Consider the following 18,877-nt stretch of genomic DNA (forward strand, 5'->3'; position numbering starts at 1 on the left):
TGTTCATGCAAAAGCTTGTACGCAAAAATATAGAAGCTTTATCCATAAAAGTTCCAAACAGGAAACAATACAAAAGTCAATCAACAAGAAAATGGATAAACCAATTGTATATCCATGCAGAGCCATACTACTAAAAAGTTAAAAGATAAGTAAATACCAATTCCATAAGGTTGAGTATCAAAAATGTTATGTTGGGGCATGTGGGTAGCTCAGTGGGTTAAGCCTCTGCCTTCGGCTCAGGTCATGATCTCAGGGTCCTGGGATCAAGCCCCACACCGGGCTCTCTGCTCAGCAGAGAGCCTGCTTCCCCCTCTCTCACTGCCTGCTGCTCTGCCTAGTTCTGATCTCTCTCTGTCAAATAAATAAGATTTTTTAAAAAAGAAAAAAAAGACATTATGTTGAGCAAAAGAAGCCAGATATGAGTATACATTATGTAATTCCAGTTACATGAAGCTCTAAAAACACATATATTTAATGTATAGTGACAGAAAACAGATCAGTGGGTTGGAGTGAGTGAGTGTGTCTTGGACTCTTAGGCAGTGGGTAACTGGAAAGGGGCACAAGGAAACCTAGTGTGAAGGATTATTTGCATTTTGATTTTGATGTTGCCTAGGAGGTGCATGTATTTTTCAAAATTCATTGCACTATACACCTAAAATTAGTGTATTTTACATGAATTATATCTCAATAAAAATTAAAAAATAGGGTCTAGATTTTGAAAATGGATAAAAACAAAAGAAAATCATGGGCTGCTTGCAAGAAATGCATCTAAAGCATACAGACACAGAAATGTTGCAAATAAGAAGATGGAAAATATATTTCACCTAGTTACTAACTACAACAGTAGACTCTAAAACAAACTGAACCAACAAACCAAAGTCACAACCACTATAACCACCAGCGCAACCAACCAGATAGCAATCCTTCCTCACGGAACCAACGCTTGAGAGAGTCAAGAGAAAGAGAGACAAGCTCGTAATTAGATTCATGTCAAATTGTAAAATGATTTTAAGTCTTCATTTAGCTGAAGCATTGTTATGAAATCATAAAAAAATAAAGTATGGCATCAAATAATAGGTTTTATTGTCTTCATGATTCAGAGAGACAGACTTCATTTATAGAAAGAACTTTCATGTTTTGGGGAGGGGGATAATTGATTAAAAGGAAGATAGCAACTTATTTAACCAAGCCTAAAAAGGAAATGCAGTGTGATGAGAGAGATGACTCGACAGAATGTAGCTTGAGATAGTATTTCTTCTGAAAGGGAAAGATTTGAGCAGTTAAGTGCTACGAGGAAAACTGAGGAAGATACGAGCAGTGGAAGATTCTTGTTTACAACTCAGAGTGGAGTTCTGAGACACAAGGGGCTCCAGAACATTAATATGCTTCTTGTGGTTGTAGCAGGAAAAGTAGAGAGAGGAATAGGTGTAGAATTGGGCAAATTTGTAGATGTGGGTGACAGGCAGTTGAAGGCGTTCCTGTCAGACATCTTTCATTTTCTGCCAACTGGGAGATGTGGTCATGTTCTGAGAGCCAGAGTAGAGATAGTAGTTGGAGGAGATTAGAGAAATTTTAGACTTGGGAGAAAGGGCTGTGGAGCAGCACTGAGATGCCAGTTAGAGGGCATCTAATAAAAGTGGTTCCTATTGGGACTTCTGATTTCAGCTCAGGTTATGAACTTGAGGTCCTGGGATTGAGCCCAAGATCTGGTTCCATGCTCAGTGTGGAACCAACTTGGGGTTCTTTGTCTCCCTCTGCTCCTCCCCCTACCCCAGCTTGTGCTTCTTGTCTCTCTCTCTCAAACAAGTCTTAAAAAACAATTAAGTGGTTCCTCTCTGTGCAGTCCTGGGATTTTTCTTCAGCACTTTTCTGGAGCAACAGTGCTTTTAGGCAGGGTCTGGACAGGTGCATAGGTTTGAGGAGACAGAACAAGAACCAAGGGAGTCGAGGATACTAGCAGAAGAGTGGTTTAAGTGATGGACCCGGCGATCTAAGTGGGAGATGAAAAGACAGAAAGAATCAAGGGCACTGATTCATAGGCGGAAAGTACAGATGGTGGATGAATAATCCAGAGAGAGTAGACTGACTCAGTGAGGGAGCGGCGTTAAAAGGAGAAGCAAGGGAGTTGAAAATGACTCTTAGAAGACATCTGTATTTTGTTGGATGGGATTCACCCTTTAGCCCCTAAAAATAGAGGCAGGGGAAGGAAATCATAACTGAAGTCACAAAATAATCTCCATCACATGATTCCCCTGTTTAAGAAGACAATGTATTTTTTAAAAATTTTATTTATTTGGCAGAGAGAGAGAGAGAGAGAGAAGGAACACAAGCAAGGGGAGTGGGAGAGGGAGAAGCAGGCTCAGCTCTGAGCAGGGAACCTGATGTGGGGCTGGATCCCAGGTCGCCGGGATCATGACCTGAGCTGAAAGCAGATGCTTAACGACTGAGGCACTTGGGCACCCCAAGAAGTCAATGTATTTCTTTACTGATTATTATAGATGACTGAAGTACAGGCTTGGCTATACAGTGACCACTCAATAGGTGTCTACTAAGAAATGAATAAATAGATTGCAAACGTAATCTTTGAAAATCCTCTCTTACATTCTCTTACATTCTTTCTAGTTCTGTTTTCCTTAGGCAACAGTTGAATAATTACTCCTAGGAAGCAATGGAGTTGTGATTAGTTTTGGAGTCAGAATTTGGTTCAAATCCCAGAACAACCAGATGCTAGACTAATTATGGCAATGTCCAGTAAAAGTTCTCACCTACTGGCTCCCTCCCCATTTTGGGGGGATACAAGGATAGCGGGTAACAAGGCCTTTCTCCAGACCAAGATGGTCTTATTTTTTATGTGCAAAGTTACTAGACAGTTAGCAGAGATACAAAAGTAAATTAAAACAGATTTTAATCTACAGGAATTTTCCAGACTGTAGGAGAAATAGACACAAATACAAGGTATACACCAATTTCTGGGAAAGATGTAGGAAATAATTATTTCTAAGGGGTGGATGAGAACAGTGAAGTTTTATGTAGAAAGTGGCATTGGAACTGGGTATTGAAAGATGAGCAGAAAAGGTAAGGGACTATCTAGAATGCAGTAACCACCTAACGAAAGGTAGAGAGAGGGTTACGGAAAGCTTGGAATCTGTTGCGGAAGACAACAGCATCAGAGAGAGAGAGTAATTTAATTCATTGTTTGGGTCCTGTCCTTGGAAGCTTGTTTTTAACTGAATAGGGAAATAGAACAAGTACCTAAATACACACAAAATTAGTGGGCTTCAAAATGAGGAGAGATTCCGTCCAGTTTTGGAGATTTTTCTGGCTGCGGTGTCCTGGAATCCAGCTCACAAGTGTTCAGAATCACCTCTTTAGAATATGATCAATCAAAGAGGTTAAAAGTGAGATCCTGTATGTTCCAGATTCAATTTCGAATGAGGGAGCGTCTGTGTGCCTCAGTTAACTTTTAAATAAAAAGGAAATACTTTCCTCAAAGAATTGTAAAGAATGACAGTGCATGGGGACGCCTGGGTGGCTCAGTGGGTTAAAGCCTCTGTCCTGGGCTCAGGTCATGATCTCGGGGTCCTCGGATCGAGCCCCGCATCGGGATCTCTGCTCAGCAGGGAGCCTGCTTCCCCCTCTCTGCCTGCCTCTCTGCCAACTTGGGATCTCTCTGTCAAATACATAAATAAATAAAATCTTAAAAAAAAAAAAAAAAAGAAGAAGAATGATAGTGGGTGAAGAATGCCCCGCAAGCAGAGAACCTCACATCTATGTCCTAAATTGTGTGTTTAATAAGCAGATACCTGGAGAGTTGGCCAGACAGCAGAATTCCGCCGGTTGTAGGCGACAGACCACGCCTTCCCGCGGGTCCGCCGGTTCCCCGGCTTTTGCGGAAATAGCGGTTCAAAACGTCTCCCAGCCTCTGAGAACGCACGTGGTCTCGCCCTCCCACGACAACAAAAAAACACCGTAACTCCAGCGCCGGCCCCCGATGGTGAGAGCTTGATTTTTAAATCCGTCCGAAAGAACCAATCAGAGCCGGCAGTCCGAGTGCGCGGAAGCCGATTGGCCCATTTCTGCTTACGACGACCAATAGGCTTGGAGGGTGCGTTTGGTCCGTCCCGGAAGCGGGCAAATCGAAAACCGGTGGCGGTCGCGGGCAGTTTGAATTGGAATCTGGGCTGAAGCCCGCGGAGGCTGCCCCGGGAGCCCGACTCTCTGAGGGGTCGTCTTTCCCTCCCCGCCAGCGAGGTGAGTGTCCTGCGTGGGTCGTGGCGTCGGCGGCGGGTGTGATGGGGGCTGGCCTTCCGCCCGGGGCTCCTGAGCAGGGATGCCGGTGGAACCGAGCCCCCGGGGCCAGCGGACCGCCCCCTCCCACCTCAAGGGACTGGAGGATCCACCCGGCCGAGGCCTTCAGGGCTTATCCGCGCTCTTCCGCGCCCGTGCTCGCACGAGTGTCCGCAGACCCTGCTCGGTCCTGAGCTCGCACTCCGGGGGATCACATTCCTCTGGAAGACACATGAATTGGAGATTAGCAGGTATTTCCTAGCAACCGTCTAGGTCCAGAGCCAGTGGCTCCTTTTTGAAATGTGGGCGTCGGTCCTTTGTTGCCTGGAGGAGACAAAAGCTTGGATTTTGATCTGCGCGGCACATTGGTGTGCCCCTTGCTATCCGCGAGAGCATTTCCCCTGCCTTCCACATTTCTTTGGACACGCTTGAGTGCCTGGCTCTGCTGTGTTAGGAAGACCCAGAAGTAAGTAAACGACGAGTCCTATCCCTGAGCTCTGCGTAGGACAGCGGACAGGGTTTCCACCCTTCGGGCTCAGCCGTGGCACGAGAGGGGACGACTGGGGTTTCTTGGAGATGCGAGCTCTTTTTAAAGGGAAAGCGCGAAAGTGGGCCTCCAGTGCCGGGGGTGGGTAATTAGGGCATAAGGAGTGCCCTCCCCATATTTAAGATAGAAAGAGCGTTTTCTGCAAAATCCTCCTTGCAGGAACCTTGACACCCGGGGCTTTTCTTCATCTACCCATCCTTCTTTACACCTGCAGCTGCTTACGTGTCAGTCTGGAGATTTACGCTTTTTGACCTTTGCCCCAGTAGCTCCCTACAGACTGAATGGTTGATGCTTTAATTTGATCAAAATTGGCTTGGTCTGGTGGTTGTTTTAACTACTTCTTTATAGCTGTATCTTAGACTTTGCAATAGAAAAGCATTCAACTTGCTAGTTTTCCTTCTGTTTATTTTCCTCATCCCTATCATCTTCCTAAATTGATCCTTCTAATATTTTGTTGATGATGGCATCTTGATGTAATGATTGCAGTGGTTGGCAGCTCTGTTTAGGACAGTTATTCTTTTGTGCCGCTGGGCTGTGGTACTCCCACCCCTGCATGAGCAAGCTGGATTGAAATGGCAGGAGAAGCCTATTGTGACAGTGTAAAAGTGTCCTTTGTTGGTGGAGAGGCATGAGATTTCTTCCAGCAGTTTCTGGGCAAATGGCAGTGGAGGTTAAGATGCTGCGTTCAAAGAACTGAGATCTGGAAAAAGAAAAAAAATTAAACTGACAGAGAAAACACTGCTTTTCAAGACTTAATAGCTAAACCATGTTTTCCATGAACTTTGCTCTGTCTCTTTAATCTTTGAACATCTTTTTATCATTCTTAGTACTTTTGTCAACCGTTTATTAGTTCTAATAAAAAGTTTCATTGATACAGTGACACTAAAATGTTCGTGGACTTCAGATTCTCACCTTGCTCAACTAGCTGGAAAATGAATGTGTTTCTTTAAGTTCCGGAGGCTAATGAATAAAGAACAATTAACATACTTTTCTCCCAGCTCCTTTAAATTTTAGGAAATGTGGCTGTGAAGGAGGTAAGCCACTTCCTTCTTGGTATTAGTGGCTGAAATATACAAATGAAGTATTTTTGAGGATTAATATAATAACTAACAGGTACAGAATGCTTATTGGGAAATATAGGACTGTTCTAAGCCTTTGGAAAGTCACCGTCGCTATTATCCACACTTTACAAATGAGGAAACCGAGGCACAGAGCAGTTAAATAACTTGCCCAAGGTCACACATCTTGAAGGTGGTTGAGCTGAAATTTGAATTATTGAGGCTATATACAAGTTTCCACATCAAGGTCTATCTGGAGCATGGCTTTACCACATTTTGCAATGATTTTAGCACTTATATGTCATTCGCTCTTTTGCTCATTCTTGCAATAATCCAACACATGATAGTTGCTGGGAAGGAGAGGTAGGGGGGCCTATGCCATCACAGACTATGACCAGGAGATATGGTCAGACTTGGGACCTCCCCAGGAAAGGCTTCTCAGAGGAAGAGGGACAAAGTGTGCATTGCAATGAGGTGAAGAGCATTTGCAAAATAACTTACCATGAGTCTTGTTTGTTTACAGGACGTATTTCACCTGTAACCCCAGAGCAAAGTACTCCTGTTCTATATCATGAAAACAAAGTGAGCAGTAGAAAGCAGGTAGCTAAGAAGTCAAACCTGAGAACTAGGAAAAACAGAGCCAGGGAAGCCACACGAGCATCTGGGGTACCTCGCAATCAGAGCTATGGGTGGCCACCTTTCAGGGGGTGGAGAAGATAGAGGTTATACGTCCTTATCTGTTGAAAGGTGAAGCTTTGAAACTCCTTAGAGACTCGTTAGTCTCTGAGACTTTTTGGTCCCTTTTCCTACAGGAAGACCAACAGTCTGCTTATTCTTTCCAGTTTATTTTTAAATGTGTGACTAGTAAAGGAGAGCAACATGAGCTGGGCTTTGGAAGAATGGAAGGAGGGGCTGCCCACCAGAGCTCTGCAGAAAATCCAGGAGCTGGAAGGGCAGCTGGACAAACTGAAGAAAGAGAGGCAGCAAAGGCAGTTTCAGCTGGAGACCCTCGAGGCCGCACTGCAGAAGCAGAAACAGAAGGTATCAGCCAAACGCTGGCTTTTAAAGCCGTTCACTCAGTATTTGGATTGTTTGATCTTGGTCTGAAATTTCAAGAAAAATGAGCGCTCTCTTTGGGTGGCAATCCGACCCTCTCCTTTTTCTCCAGCCTCTGCCCCTCATTTCTCCTTTCCTGCTAATATCGAGGGCTGCTGAGTTCTTATTAATTCCATTTGGGACCACACGTGGGAAATTGCTTTTATATTCTGTACCAACATGGCCAGATCCTCTGACTGTGAATTAGGGTGCTTTGTGGTCCAAATGGATATTGCTTCCTGAGGGTGGGCTTTTCACCATGGTATTCCTGGACTACTTCTCTTTTGGGCTAGGAAATGAAAACTAAAACGGTGTTTCTTCCTTCCCTCTGCATTAGCCAACAAGCTGGTGGTACAGTCATGGCTTCTAAAATGGCTTTGCTAGTGGGAGAATTTTTACAACTTAGTTCAGCGGTCAAGCTTTTTTTTTTTTTTTTTTTAAGATTTTATTTACTTAGGTGGGAGAGAGAGAGAGGGCGGCGGTGGGGGAGAGAGCGCACAAGTTAGGGGAAGGAGCAGAGGGAGAAGCAGACTCCCCACTAAGCAGAGAGCCCGACCTAGGACTCGATCCTAGGACCCTGAGATCATGACCTGAGCCAAAGGCAGACACTTAACAGACTGAGCCACCCAGGCACCCCACACTTTAAAATGAATTACTAAGGAGATTTATAGGGTTTATTTTTGGTTTGTTATACTTGAAAGAACATTAAACCCTCCCTTTCCAGGAAGGGTACATTTAGCCCTGACCAAAGACAGTGTAATTCCTGACTTTGTAGAACTTTTCTATCTACAAGCTTCAAAGTGAGGTCATTTAAAATATGCTGTGTTCGTGGGGAACCTGGGCGGTGCAATCAGTTAAGCATCTCACTCTTGGTTTCCACTCAGGTCATGATCTCAGAGTCGTGATATCGAGCCCCATTCAGTCTCCGGGCTCAGCATGGAATCTGCTTGGACTTTTTCTCCCTTTCCCTCTGCCCCTCTGCCCGTGCTCGTGCTCTCTCTCTCTCTCTCTGTCTCAAATAAATAAATCTTTAAAAAAAATTTTTTGTGTTTGTGAAGAAACACTGACCTGTAGATTACAGCAACTACGTCTCAAAATAATTAGTCTTCGGTGTTGCACTCAGGTTTACAAATACTTGATAAATTCCCAAAGTCGAGATCTATTTCTTTCTGGATGATCCGTTAGGTTGAGAATGAAAAAACAGAGGGCGCAAACCTCAAAAGGGAGAACCAAAGCTTGATGGAAATATGTGAGAATCTGGAGAAGACCAAGCAGAAAATTTCTCATGAACTTCAAGTCAAGGAGTCACAAGTGAATTTCCAAGAAGGGCAGCTGAACTCCAGCAAAAAACAAATAGAAAAATTGGAACAGGAACTGAAAAGGTAATTATTTTTGAGTGGTATTAATGTGGATATCCTTTATATGTGTTCATTGGATCCTTTATCTTTTCCTTTGATGATGTAATTTTACGTTGCAATCATTTTTGCAATGAAATAAACAATGACTTGAGAGGAATTAATTCTTCTGTACTTCAGTCCTATCATTGCCTGGCTCAGTAGTACGTATATTCATTAAATGGCTTCTCGCTTATTCATTTATTCATTCAAGATATATTTATTAAGCTGCTTCATGGGCCAGATGCTGTGTTTGTTACTGGATGATATAATATTAAATAATACCACATGTCCCAATAGCGAGTACTAGAAGATGGAGGGGAGTTAAGCATGGCTAATACTGATGGCTTATGTTTTTTCCTCTGAGTGGAAAAGCTATTGTAGGTAATGAGACAGAACGAGGGAATTTCAGGGGCACCTGGGTGGCTCAGTGGGTTGAAGCCTCTGCCTTCAGCTCAGTCATGGTCTCAGGGTCCTGGGATCGAGCCCCGCATCAGGCTCTCTGCTCAGCAGGGAACCTGCTTCCTCCTCTGTCTCTGCCTGCCTTTCTACCTACTTGTAATCTCTGTCTATCAAGTAAATAAATAAAATATTTTAAAAATTAAAAAAAAAAAAAAAGAACTAGGGAATTTCAAAGACCTAGGAGCACTGAGGGCAGTTGAGGTTGGAGACCAGGAATTTATAACAGGACCCGTCTATAGAGTTGTTTGCCCCCTGCCCTCCCCCACTCCACCTCCTTTTAGCATCTGGGTTGTAAATGCTGAGAATGTGAACAGGAGGATTGACTTAGGGTTGTTTTTAGCCAGGGTAATGGGATGAAAGACAGTGGAATGATGGAGGGTGCTGAGAAGAGGGTGGTTAAAATCGTGTGCCGTGAAATCTAGGCTGGAGAGGGAAGGAAGTGTACTCAAGAAGAGTTTCCTCCTGAGGTCCCCATCTTCCATCTTAAGCATCAGATAACCAGTTTGCCAGCTTAAGCAATAAAAAATGGTGCTTATGACTTCTTTTCCATTAAAAAAAAATCCTCAAACAATTTGAGACATTAATCAAAATAAATCCAGTGGGACCAAAATACGCTAGCTAAATGGTATTTTCTTACTGTAATAGTGGAGATTTGTCAAAATATCAAGGAGTAATACAGGCGGAAAGCAAAGTGGATGTTAGCAGATTGTCCCATTGTTGATTCTGCTAATACACACCCAGAAGTTTAAAAATAAAAAAATTTTTCATTTTGAAATAACTTTAGATTTACAGAAACAGTTGTTAACATCTTACATAACCAAAGTGCAAGACCAAACCAGAAATGAACATTGATTCAGTACTATTAACTAAACTACGGACTTTATTAGAATGTCACTGGTTTTTCCAGTCACGAGCGGTCTCTGTTCCAGACTCGGATCTAGGATTGTACATTATATTTAGTTGATATTTTCTTAGTCTCTTTCTAAGCTGTGACAGTTTCTTGTTGTTTATGTTGTTGAAATTGTTGAAGAGTCTGATAGAGTCTAATAGAGTCTGCTCTATTGTAGAGCAGTCTGCAGGTTAGGCCTGTTGGCTGTTTTTTCACTGACGAGATCACAGTTTTTCAGCAGTGGCACAATTCACATCCAGGACTGGATGGTCCTTTGCTGAGGAAAGCTGTCTTGTGCATTGTGGGATACCTAACCGCATTTCTGGCCTCTACCCACTAGATGCCAGTAACACCTCCTCCACCTGCCTGTTTTGATAATCAAACACGTCTCCAGGCATCGCCAGATGCCTTTGGGGAGGTAAAATCATCCTGGATTGAGAACCACTGGGTCAGATTGAGGTTATGAGTTTTGGGTGAGAAGACCACAGAAGGAGCGATGTGCCTTTCTCAATGTATCTTTGCAGAGGAGGTGTGACATAATACAATTTTTACCCTGATTCCCTGGCTGATTAATAAATATCATGATCCCAAGAATTTTTTTTCCCTAACGTAGCTGCAATAATCTTAATTCTACTTACCTCTCGGATAAATTTTTGCAAGTTAAAACACTTTAAAATTACTTTTGTTTTCCTGTGAAGATAATTAGGTACACAGAAATATCTTCCTAATTTTGGTTCCTACCCACATAGGAAGATGGCTTTCTTATAAGTTGTATGTTAGAATGATAAATAACTTCTATCTCATTGAATTTTTTCGTTTTCTTGTTTACTGTCTGCCATACCAGACTCCATGAGAATAGGGACCTGGTCAGTCTTATCCGCGTTCCCCACGCACCTGGCAGGCCCTCAAATATTTGTCAAATGAATAAGTGAGAGATAAGTAGTTGTTTTTGGAAAACAGATGCCAAGGAAGTAGGAAGTTTACTTTATGAATGCCAGAATAGTTTTCTTTGAAAGCATATTTTGGCTGCTGGTTTTAAAAATACTGGTTTTCTTTTTATTTATTTTTAAAGATCTTATTTCTTTATTTGAGAGAGAGAAAGAGCAAGCTGAGGGAGAGGCAGAGAGAGGGAAAGAATCTCAAGCAGGCTCCCCGCCGAGTGTTGTGCCCCATGTGGATTCGATCCCTTGACCCAGGGATCATGACCTGAGTGGAAACCAAGACTCAGTTGCTTAACTGGCTGAGCCACCCAGGCTCCCTAGAAATACTGGCTTTAATAATTTAGACAGAAATGTTTGTATTTTTAACATTTTAGGTAAACATATTTTTGTATACATGTCTATATTGCAAAGTGACATTTGGTGGGAAGACTTGCAGATACAAAGTACAGGGTTGTGTGGGATACCTGGCAACTTGGTTAAGTGTTAGCTCTATTATTATCAGTTGTTATAGTTGGGGTTAGGATAGCACATTTAGTTTAGAAGTATTTTTATTACCAGTGATGTAGGTATAGATGTTTATAAACATTTACAAACTCTATAAACCTCAGACTGTAAAAACTATTAAGAATATAGTTTTCCAGAATATAAAAGCTATAAACTACAACAACTTTTGAGTGTATTCAAATTCCCACTGGTAACCTTCAAGTGCGGGCTGAAACTTACCTTCTCCAACAGTGGCCACTGATCAGGTTTCTGGAAGGTCTCAAACAAGTTAGTCTGGACTATTGGAAATGTTGGTCAAAAACTGTTGAGTATTGACAATCCCATAGTTAAACCAAGTAGAAAGATGCTTAATTTCGTGTTGTTTTTGGAGGCAGTTTTTTTCTTTATAGGAAACAGGAGAAATAAAGGCTTATAGGAATAAAGCAGGGTATAGTTTTATATTTTAAATAAATACACTTTTTTTTTCTAATGAAAGGATAGATAGAGGGGGATGAAATGTGAATTTGCGAGGAAAAAGAAACACTGAGTCTACAAGGTTTTTTAAAATTCGTCTCTAAAATCACCAAATTTGTCACACATTTGGTAGTCTGTAGACCTACACCATTCATCATGGTGGCTGCTGGCTACATGTGACTGTTATGTGCTTGAAATGTGGCCATTACAAATTGAGATGTGACAGGGTGCCTGGGTGGCTCAGTCGGTTAAGCAGCTACCTTCAACCTTCAATTCAGGTCATGATACCAGGGTCCTGGGATCAAGTCTTGCATTGGGCTCCCTGCTCAGCAGGGAGCCTGCTTCCCTCTCTCTCTCTGCCTGCCTCTCCATCTACTTGTGATTTCTCTCTGTCAAATAAATAAATAAAATCTTAAAAAAAAATAAAAATAAAAATATAGAGTTAAATAAAATACTAAGATTAAATTCATTTGTTTCTTGTTACTCTTTACATGTTAGTAGAACCTTTCTATTGGACAGTGCTGTTACTTACCAGGAGCTTAAATCTGATGATTTGATTTGTAGAGCAGTCCTTTTTAGCCCAGACATTGATTTTTCCTCCCACATTGAGGTTGGATCTGAGTGGGGCTGGGGCACTGGGGCACTTTCCTCACTCCTTGTTTTGAGAGACATGTCCATGAGAAAGAGACTGCTGCGCATCATTAGCTCTTCTATGGAGTGTTCATTTCATTTCTTGATTTGAGCTAAAATCAGAGACATAGATTTGTGAGAATTGAGTCCTCTTAACTTAGGTTGTTTGATTCTGAAAGGTGTTCAGAACTTAAGTGATAGAAATATTCTGTGCATATATACAATATATAGCTTACTTTTCCCATTTCTTTGTGACTTTCTCTAGCCCTGTTTTCTCTAGATGCATTATGTTAACTTGATTTTTGTGTCTCTGTTTTTAAAGATTTTATTTATTTAACAGACAGGTATCACAAGAAGACAGAGAGGCAGGCAGAGAGAGAGTGTGGGGGGGGGGGACAGGCTCCCCGCTCAGCAGAGAGCCTGATGTGGGGCTCGATCCCAGGGCTCTGGGATCTTGACCTGGGCTGAAAGCAGAGGCTTTAACCCCCTGAGCCACCCATGCACCCCTTTGTGTCTCTGGTTTTTTTTTAAATGTCATAAAATACATGGCAAGTTTATGTTTTTTTAATGACTTAATATCACAAGTGATGTCATTCAGTTTTGTGATTTGAATCAATGCTTCAGTGATGCCAATTTCTTCCTATGCTTCTGAAGTTCTGGGGTTTTTTTTTGGTTGTTGTTTGTTTGTTTTTAAATATTCCTGGGTCTTTCATTGACTTGGAGTAAAAAATTTGCTCAGAGTACATTCCCAACCTCCCAACTCTATAACCATAGTGTCATTACAGACCTTCACTGTAGCTTTTGTAATATTGCAATTATAAGTTTATATTTTTGTTTCCCTAACCAGACTGAGTTCCTTTGAAGAGGGGGAACTGAGTTTGGGTCTGTCCCATAAGTTAGTTCTTATGAAATGTCTATTGGACCAAGGAAGTGGTAAGAATTCTCAGAGGGTGGGGTTTTTGTAAGTTTATTACTCTCTGGGAACAGGTGGTGCTAGTGTTTGGCAGCATTTGCTCTGATTTGCATCTTCTTGGGTCCTTTCCTAACAGGTGTAAATCTGAACTTGAAAGAAGCCAACAAGCTGCACAGGCTGCAGATCTCTCTCTGCATCCATCCACGACACCACAAAAAATCTTTGCAACTCCACTGACACCAAGTCAGTATTATAGTGGTAAGGATTATTTCCCCTCATTGCTCTTTTACTGGGATTTTAATTTTGCCAAAGAAATCACATAATTCATCTTTGAATTCAACTTTTAACTTGGGCATTAAAAAAAATAAACCTTTTAATTTGGGCATTAATGGCCCACATATCCACTTGTGTATCTGTTTAGTGGAACTACCCACTTAAGCCTTTAAACTTTTCATTTTAGCCTATAGTGTGTTTTTAAAAAAATTCAGGTTCAGAATATTCAAACCCAGCGTCTGTTCACTTCGTGTACTACAATATTCATTTCTAAACTATTACGATGATTGTTGACCTGTGAATTCCTTTACAAAATCAGTGACCAAAGTAAAACTGTATCTCATTGTCTTTATTTAGGTTCCAAGTATGAAGATCTAAAAGAAAAATATAATAAGGAGGTTGAAGAACGAAAAAGATTAGAGGCAGAGGTTAAAGCCTTGCAAGCTAAAGTAAGTTAATGATGGGTCTTCTCAGTGGAGTATGTAGTTGAACAAGTACTTTGATATGCAGGAGTCCAAGGTTAGAGAAAAATCTGGTTCACGTAGAGCTTGACACATTTTTCTTAGATTGAGAAGGTAAAGTTCCTGGATGATTACATTAGTTATAATTACTTGTTGGTTTTAAAAGCAAGTAGAAGCAAAAAGTTGTGTGGGGAGATCAGTTTATCCCTCGACAATAGATGTTCATCAAATTCTACAGAAATTGCAGCCATCTAATTATTTCCCTATGGAGACATAATGGTAAGGAGAGGAGAGGACCAGGGTCATTCTAGACATTCACCGGCTGGCTTTATCACCTGGAGGCCCTTGGCTGCTTCCCATTCAGTCCTTATGGAATGTACTGATTGCCATGAGGGACATGGGGTTTAAGGGTCATTATCTATGAAATATTTATTTAGAGGAGAGAATTATCAAGATAATCTCCCCAATTCTGTTACGTAAGTTACAGAGACTCAAATTTTAAGCTCCATTTTGGTACGGGTAAATAGGCAGAGGGGTGGGTCATGAGGTTTGTTTGAATGTCAGCAAAAGAAACAAAATGCAGGTTTCAAAAACCCCTGCTTCTAGTTTAGGGACTGACCCAAATATACCTGGTATCTATCTGTACAATTTACCTTTAGCATTTCTGCTTGTGTGATGTTACTTGCTACAGAAAAGGGTCTGGGGGCAGAAAAACAACAACCTAAATCCCAGTTTTGTACTTTATGTATTTGTGTAACCATAAGAACTCGCTGAAATGGGACAATTCAAACAGCTTAAGCCTGGATTTCTAAGTAGATACTTATGTACTGAGGATCACAAAGTACCTACGAGAGCTTGATCCTTTAATTATTCTCATGCTTTTAACCCTTGTTTGGAGATCACCAGGATTCTGATATGTAGCAAAAGTATTGGTTCTCACGGTGGAGTACAAATTAAATAGTAATTCTCTGGTTTGTCTTAGAAACGTCATGTGTTTGGTGATCAGTTCAGTCATTGGTGCCCACTTTCCTTCTGACATCGATTCCCATAGTTTTCTTGGTGGAGAAATTTGAGTCTGCAAACACGAAACCTCTCTGTGTGGCAAAGAAAAGATTTTGCTATAAAAAATTTAATGCACCGGGGCACCTGGGTGGCTCATTTGTTAAATGTCTGCCTTTAGCTCAGGTTATGATCCTAGGGTCCTAAGATCGAGCCCCGCATTGAGATCTCTGCTGAACAAGAAGCCTGCTCCTCCCTCTCTCACTTCCCCTGCTTGTGTTCCCTCCTTCGTTGTGTCTCTTTCTGTCAAATAAATAAATAAAATCTTTAAGAAAAAGATTAATGCAACATCTATAATCATGTCTTGATATTAGTCAGAATGGAGGTAAAGAGAACAAAAGAAGGAGATAAGGGGGATTATTTGATGAGGACTGAGAAATCTACAGACTTGTTGAATTATTGTACACTTGAAACTAATATAACGCTGTATGTTAACTATACTTGAATTAAAAAAATAAGGAATTCAGAGCAATTGCAAATCCACAAATGTGTGTTACATAAAACACCTTGTATGACATTTTTTGGGAGTGGTATGGTGGAAAGTGAGATTCTTGAAAGAATTCTTTAGGTTAATATTTAGTTTTGATCCTCTTTGTGCAAAGCTAGGGGAGGAGGTGACCAAGGATAGGCCAAGGACACCGAATTTCAGAACTCAAAATGGTAGCGAATACTCACTTGTTTTTAATAGAGTGTATGAGAGATCCAGAATAAATATAAAAACTGAGCCCATTTTAATAGATTGGGACTCAAATACTACTGCCTTAAGCCTTCAGTGCTAAAGTGTAAGCATGAGACAGTTCCTTCCCTGGATATTGCAACCTTATGGTTCCCTTGACTTGATGAACATTCTTTCTTGGTATGTAGTGGAAGTGGTAACTTCTTGGCATTATGGCCTTATGCTCTACCTGAAAATAAATAACCTTGAATATTGAGATGTTTAAGGGGCCCTAAAGAGTTTCTGTCTTTACAGAAAACGAGTCAGGCTGTTCCCCAAAGCACAATGAATCACAGGGACATCGCACGACATCAGGCTTCCTCGTCCGTATTTTCGTGGCAACAAGAAAAGACCCCACCTCGGCTTTCATCGAACGCACTAAAAACTCCAATTAGGAGAGAGTTCTCTGCATCTCACTTCTCTGGGGAACAAGAGGGGACTCCAAGTAGATCAACTTTGCAAACAGGGAAAAGAGATGCTAATGGCAGTTTCTGTGATAATTCGAGCAATTCTCACCTTTTGGACCAATTAAAAGCCCAGAATCAAGGTAACTTTGTGAGCTAAATTAAGTTGAAATTAAATTTTTCTGAGATGATTTCCAAGGTGATTTCAGACGTTTATAGTCCTAGAAGGTGCTTGTGTGTTCTGTTAGTTATATCAAAACTCAACATCTCAATCTGGTGATGTGAAATACTGCTTGGAGGGATACAAGATACCATAATTCTGGAACGTACGTTTATTTGTACTAGAAACCTGGTACCTGGAAACCTTCAAAAGTAGTCTTGAGTGGCTTTGTCTTTCTAGAAGTAGGGTGAGTAGGTCAGTTACAGTAGCCCTGCGCCATTCTTCTCTTTGGGCTTCTCTCGTGGCCCATGGAGCAAGCCTGGAGTCTGGCCAGCTTTGGCCAGAGGTGTGGCCCATGTTTGTGGGCAGCTTTGCTCTGTACTGCCAGGTTGTCCACGTAGGAACCAACCTGTAACTTTGGCTGGAGTATCACCCCACAGCTGACAGCCAAGGGCACCAGGTGGTGTTTTGGAATCTACTGTGCAGAAGATAATTTTCCGTGCTATAGTATATTGCAAATCACCTTCAGTATTTGCTGGTGAGAATTGTCAAACTGCCAATACCATTGGAACCAGTATTATATGTATGTAGGGGGGAAAAATTTATTGTTAATTTTGGCAGTATAGGAGGCTCACACTGTCTTGATCTTTACTGGAGGTAAAACTGCCGGAGAATACAGGAAGGTGAATTTTGCACTGCTTGGCACTTTTTGCATTGACATGGGCACAAAACAAATACTAGTTTGCCAGCGTATAAAACCAAGTAGTAATTTCAATGTGGAGTATCCTATGGGATACAATTTTTTCAGCCTCAATAAGACACTCTTCATGACTTTAGAAAACCATTTTCTTTCTCAAGTTTCTCTGAAAACATTGGAAAATTTGTTTCACCTGCTTCCTATGGGATCCTTGAATACAAATGACAATAGAGACTAACCATTGAATTAAATCCGATTAAAGTAGTTTCTGTGTTTAGTGTGAATTTATATTTATCCCACCAAAGATTTCAGAGCAGAGTAATAACATAAATGATACATTCTGAATTGAGCTATATAAATTTGTCAAAATTATGTATTAATTAAATTGTGGCTTTTGTATGTCATTTAAGACCTAAGGAACAAGATTAGTGAGTTGGAACTACATCTGCAAGGACAAGAGAAAGAAATGAAAGGCCAAGCAAATAAATGTCAAGAACTCCAACTCCAACTGGAGAAAGCAAAAGCAGAATTAGTTGAAAAAGAGAAAATTCTGAATAAAAATAGGGATGAACTGGTGAGATCAACAGCGCAATATGACCAGGCATCAACCAAGGTACTGGACTTCTCAAGTGTTGTTGAAAACCTACATTTTATCATACAGTTCTTTGGAAATTTTTTTCATGCAATACTTCAACACTAAAATTTTTGAAATGTTAGTAATGAACCTCATTAATACATACTAGACAGTATTGATGCAATTGAATTAGTAAGTTCTTTTAGAGTTGGGCAGATGTGGGGTGAAATCCAGACTGCATGTTTTCCCAGCAAAGTGACTTGGGCAAGTCACTAAGAGGGTGGGGAAGAATAAAGATCATGTATATATGGCACTTGACACATATAAGAGGAGACTAAGTAATGGAGCTTTAAAAGAAGCAGGGACACCTGGGTGGCTCAGTTGGTTAAGCATCTGCCTTCTGCTCAGGTCCTAATCCCAGGGTCTGGGGATCGAGCCATGCATTGGGATCCCTGCTTAGCAGGGATTCTGCTTCTCCCCCTGCCTGGCACTCCTGTGCTTGTACTCATTCTCTCTCTCTGTCTGATAAATAAATAGTCTTTAAGAAAAAATGAAAGAAAGAAAATGTGAGACTTTAAGAAGCACTCAAGAGGGCAGAGAAGCTGGTAGAGTCCAGAGTTTTTGAGGTTTATGCTGAGAACCTTGAAATTAATCCTATTAGATCCATGTCTGATGTGCGCCTAAGGAAATTTACTTTTAATAAACTCTAGATATTTCTAAGGCAGCAGGTAAGAACTACTGTAGTAAGTAGACTTATATCGTCTGTTTGCCTCGTGAAGACAGGTTCGTTCTTAATTTTTAAAATTATTTTAAGGTAATTGTAGATTTACATGTAATTGTACAAAATAGTAGCTTATTAATATGGTGGGTTACATTGATTGCTTTTCAAATATTTGAATAAGCTTTGTATCCTTGGAATAAAACCTACAAGACCGTGGTATATAATTCTTTTTATATATTTCTAAATTTTATTTGCTAATAATTCGTTGAGGATTTTTATGTCTATGTTCATGAGGGATATTGGTCAGCTGTTTTCTATTTTTGTTCTTTCTTTAGTATTTGTATCAGAGATCATACTAGCTTTATGAAATGAATTGGGAACTGTCATAATTTTGTGGGTCATGAGATAAAGCTCCACGTTGGGCTCTGCACTCAATGTGGAACCTTTTTGAAATTCTCTCCCTCTCCTGTTTCTCCTGCTCATGCACTCTCTCTCTCTCAAATAAATAAGTCTTTAAAAAATAACAAATTTAATTTTTAAAATAGATATATAGCTATTAAAATTATTTATTTCATACTGGATGAGTTGGGATAGCTTGTGTTTTATGAGGAAATGGTCCATTTTATCCAAATTTTTAAAC

At 40.9% G+C, this 18,877-nt stretch overlaps 1 protein-coding gene across 4 annotated transcripts in view; it reads left to right on the top strand.

The window, feature by feature from the left end:
* Positions 1–4,118: 4,118 nt before the first annotated feature.
* Positions 4,119–18,877, top strand: part of CENPF (centromere protein F) — a 67,730-nt gene continuing 52,971 nt past the window's right edge. Inside the window, exons 1-7 of one of the 4 annotated variants that reach the window (XM_082701727.1) lie at positions 4,119–4,251; positions 6,735–6,933; positions 8,173–8,369; positions 13,310–13,431; positions 13,804–13,895; positions 15,937–16,228; positions 17,353–17,555. In XM_082701727.1, the coding sequence (XP_082557853.1) occupies positions 6,772–6,933; positions 8,173–8,369; positions 13,310–13,431; positions 13,804–13,895; positions 15,937–16,228; positions 17,353–17,555 (1,068 nt within the window). In that variant the 5' untranslated portion in view covers positions 4,119–4,251; positions 6,735–6,771. Of the gene's footprint in view, positions 4,539–6,734; positions 6,934–8,172; positions 8,370–13,309; positions 13,432–13,803; positions 13,896–15,936; positions 16,229–17,352; positions 17,556–18,877 lie in introns of all 4 variants that reach the window. The other 3 variants (XM_082701730.1, XM_082701729.1, XM_082701728.1) reach the window with 3 other exon arrangements.

Source organism: Mustela nivalis (assembly GCF_964662115.1).
Source record: "Mustela nivalis genome assembly, chromosome: 16".
Classification (NCBI taxonomy): Eukaryota; Metazoa; Chordata; class Mammalia; order Carnivora; family Mustelidae; genus Mustela; species Mustela nivalis.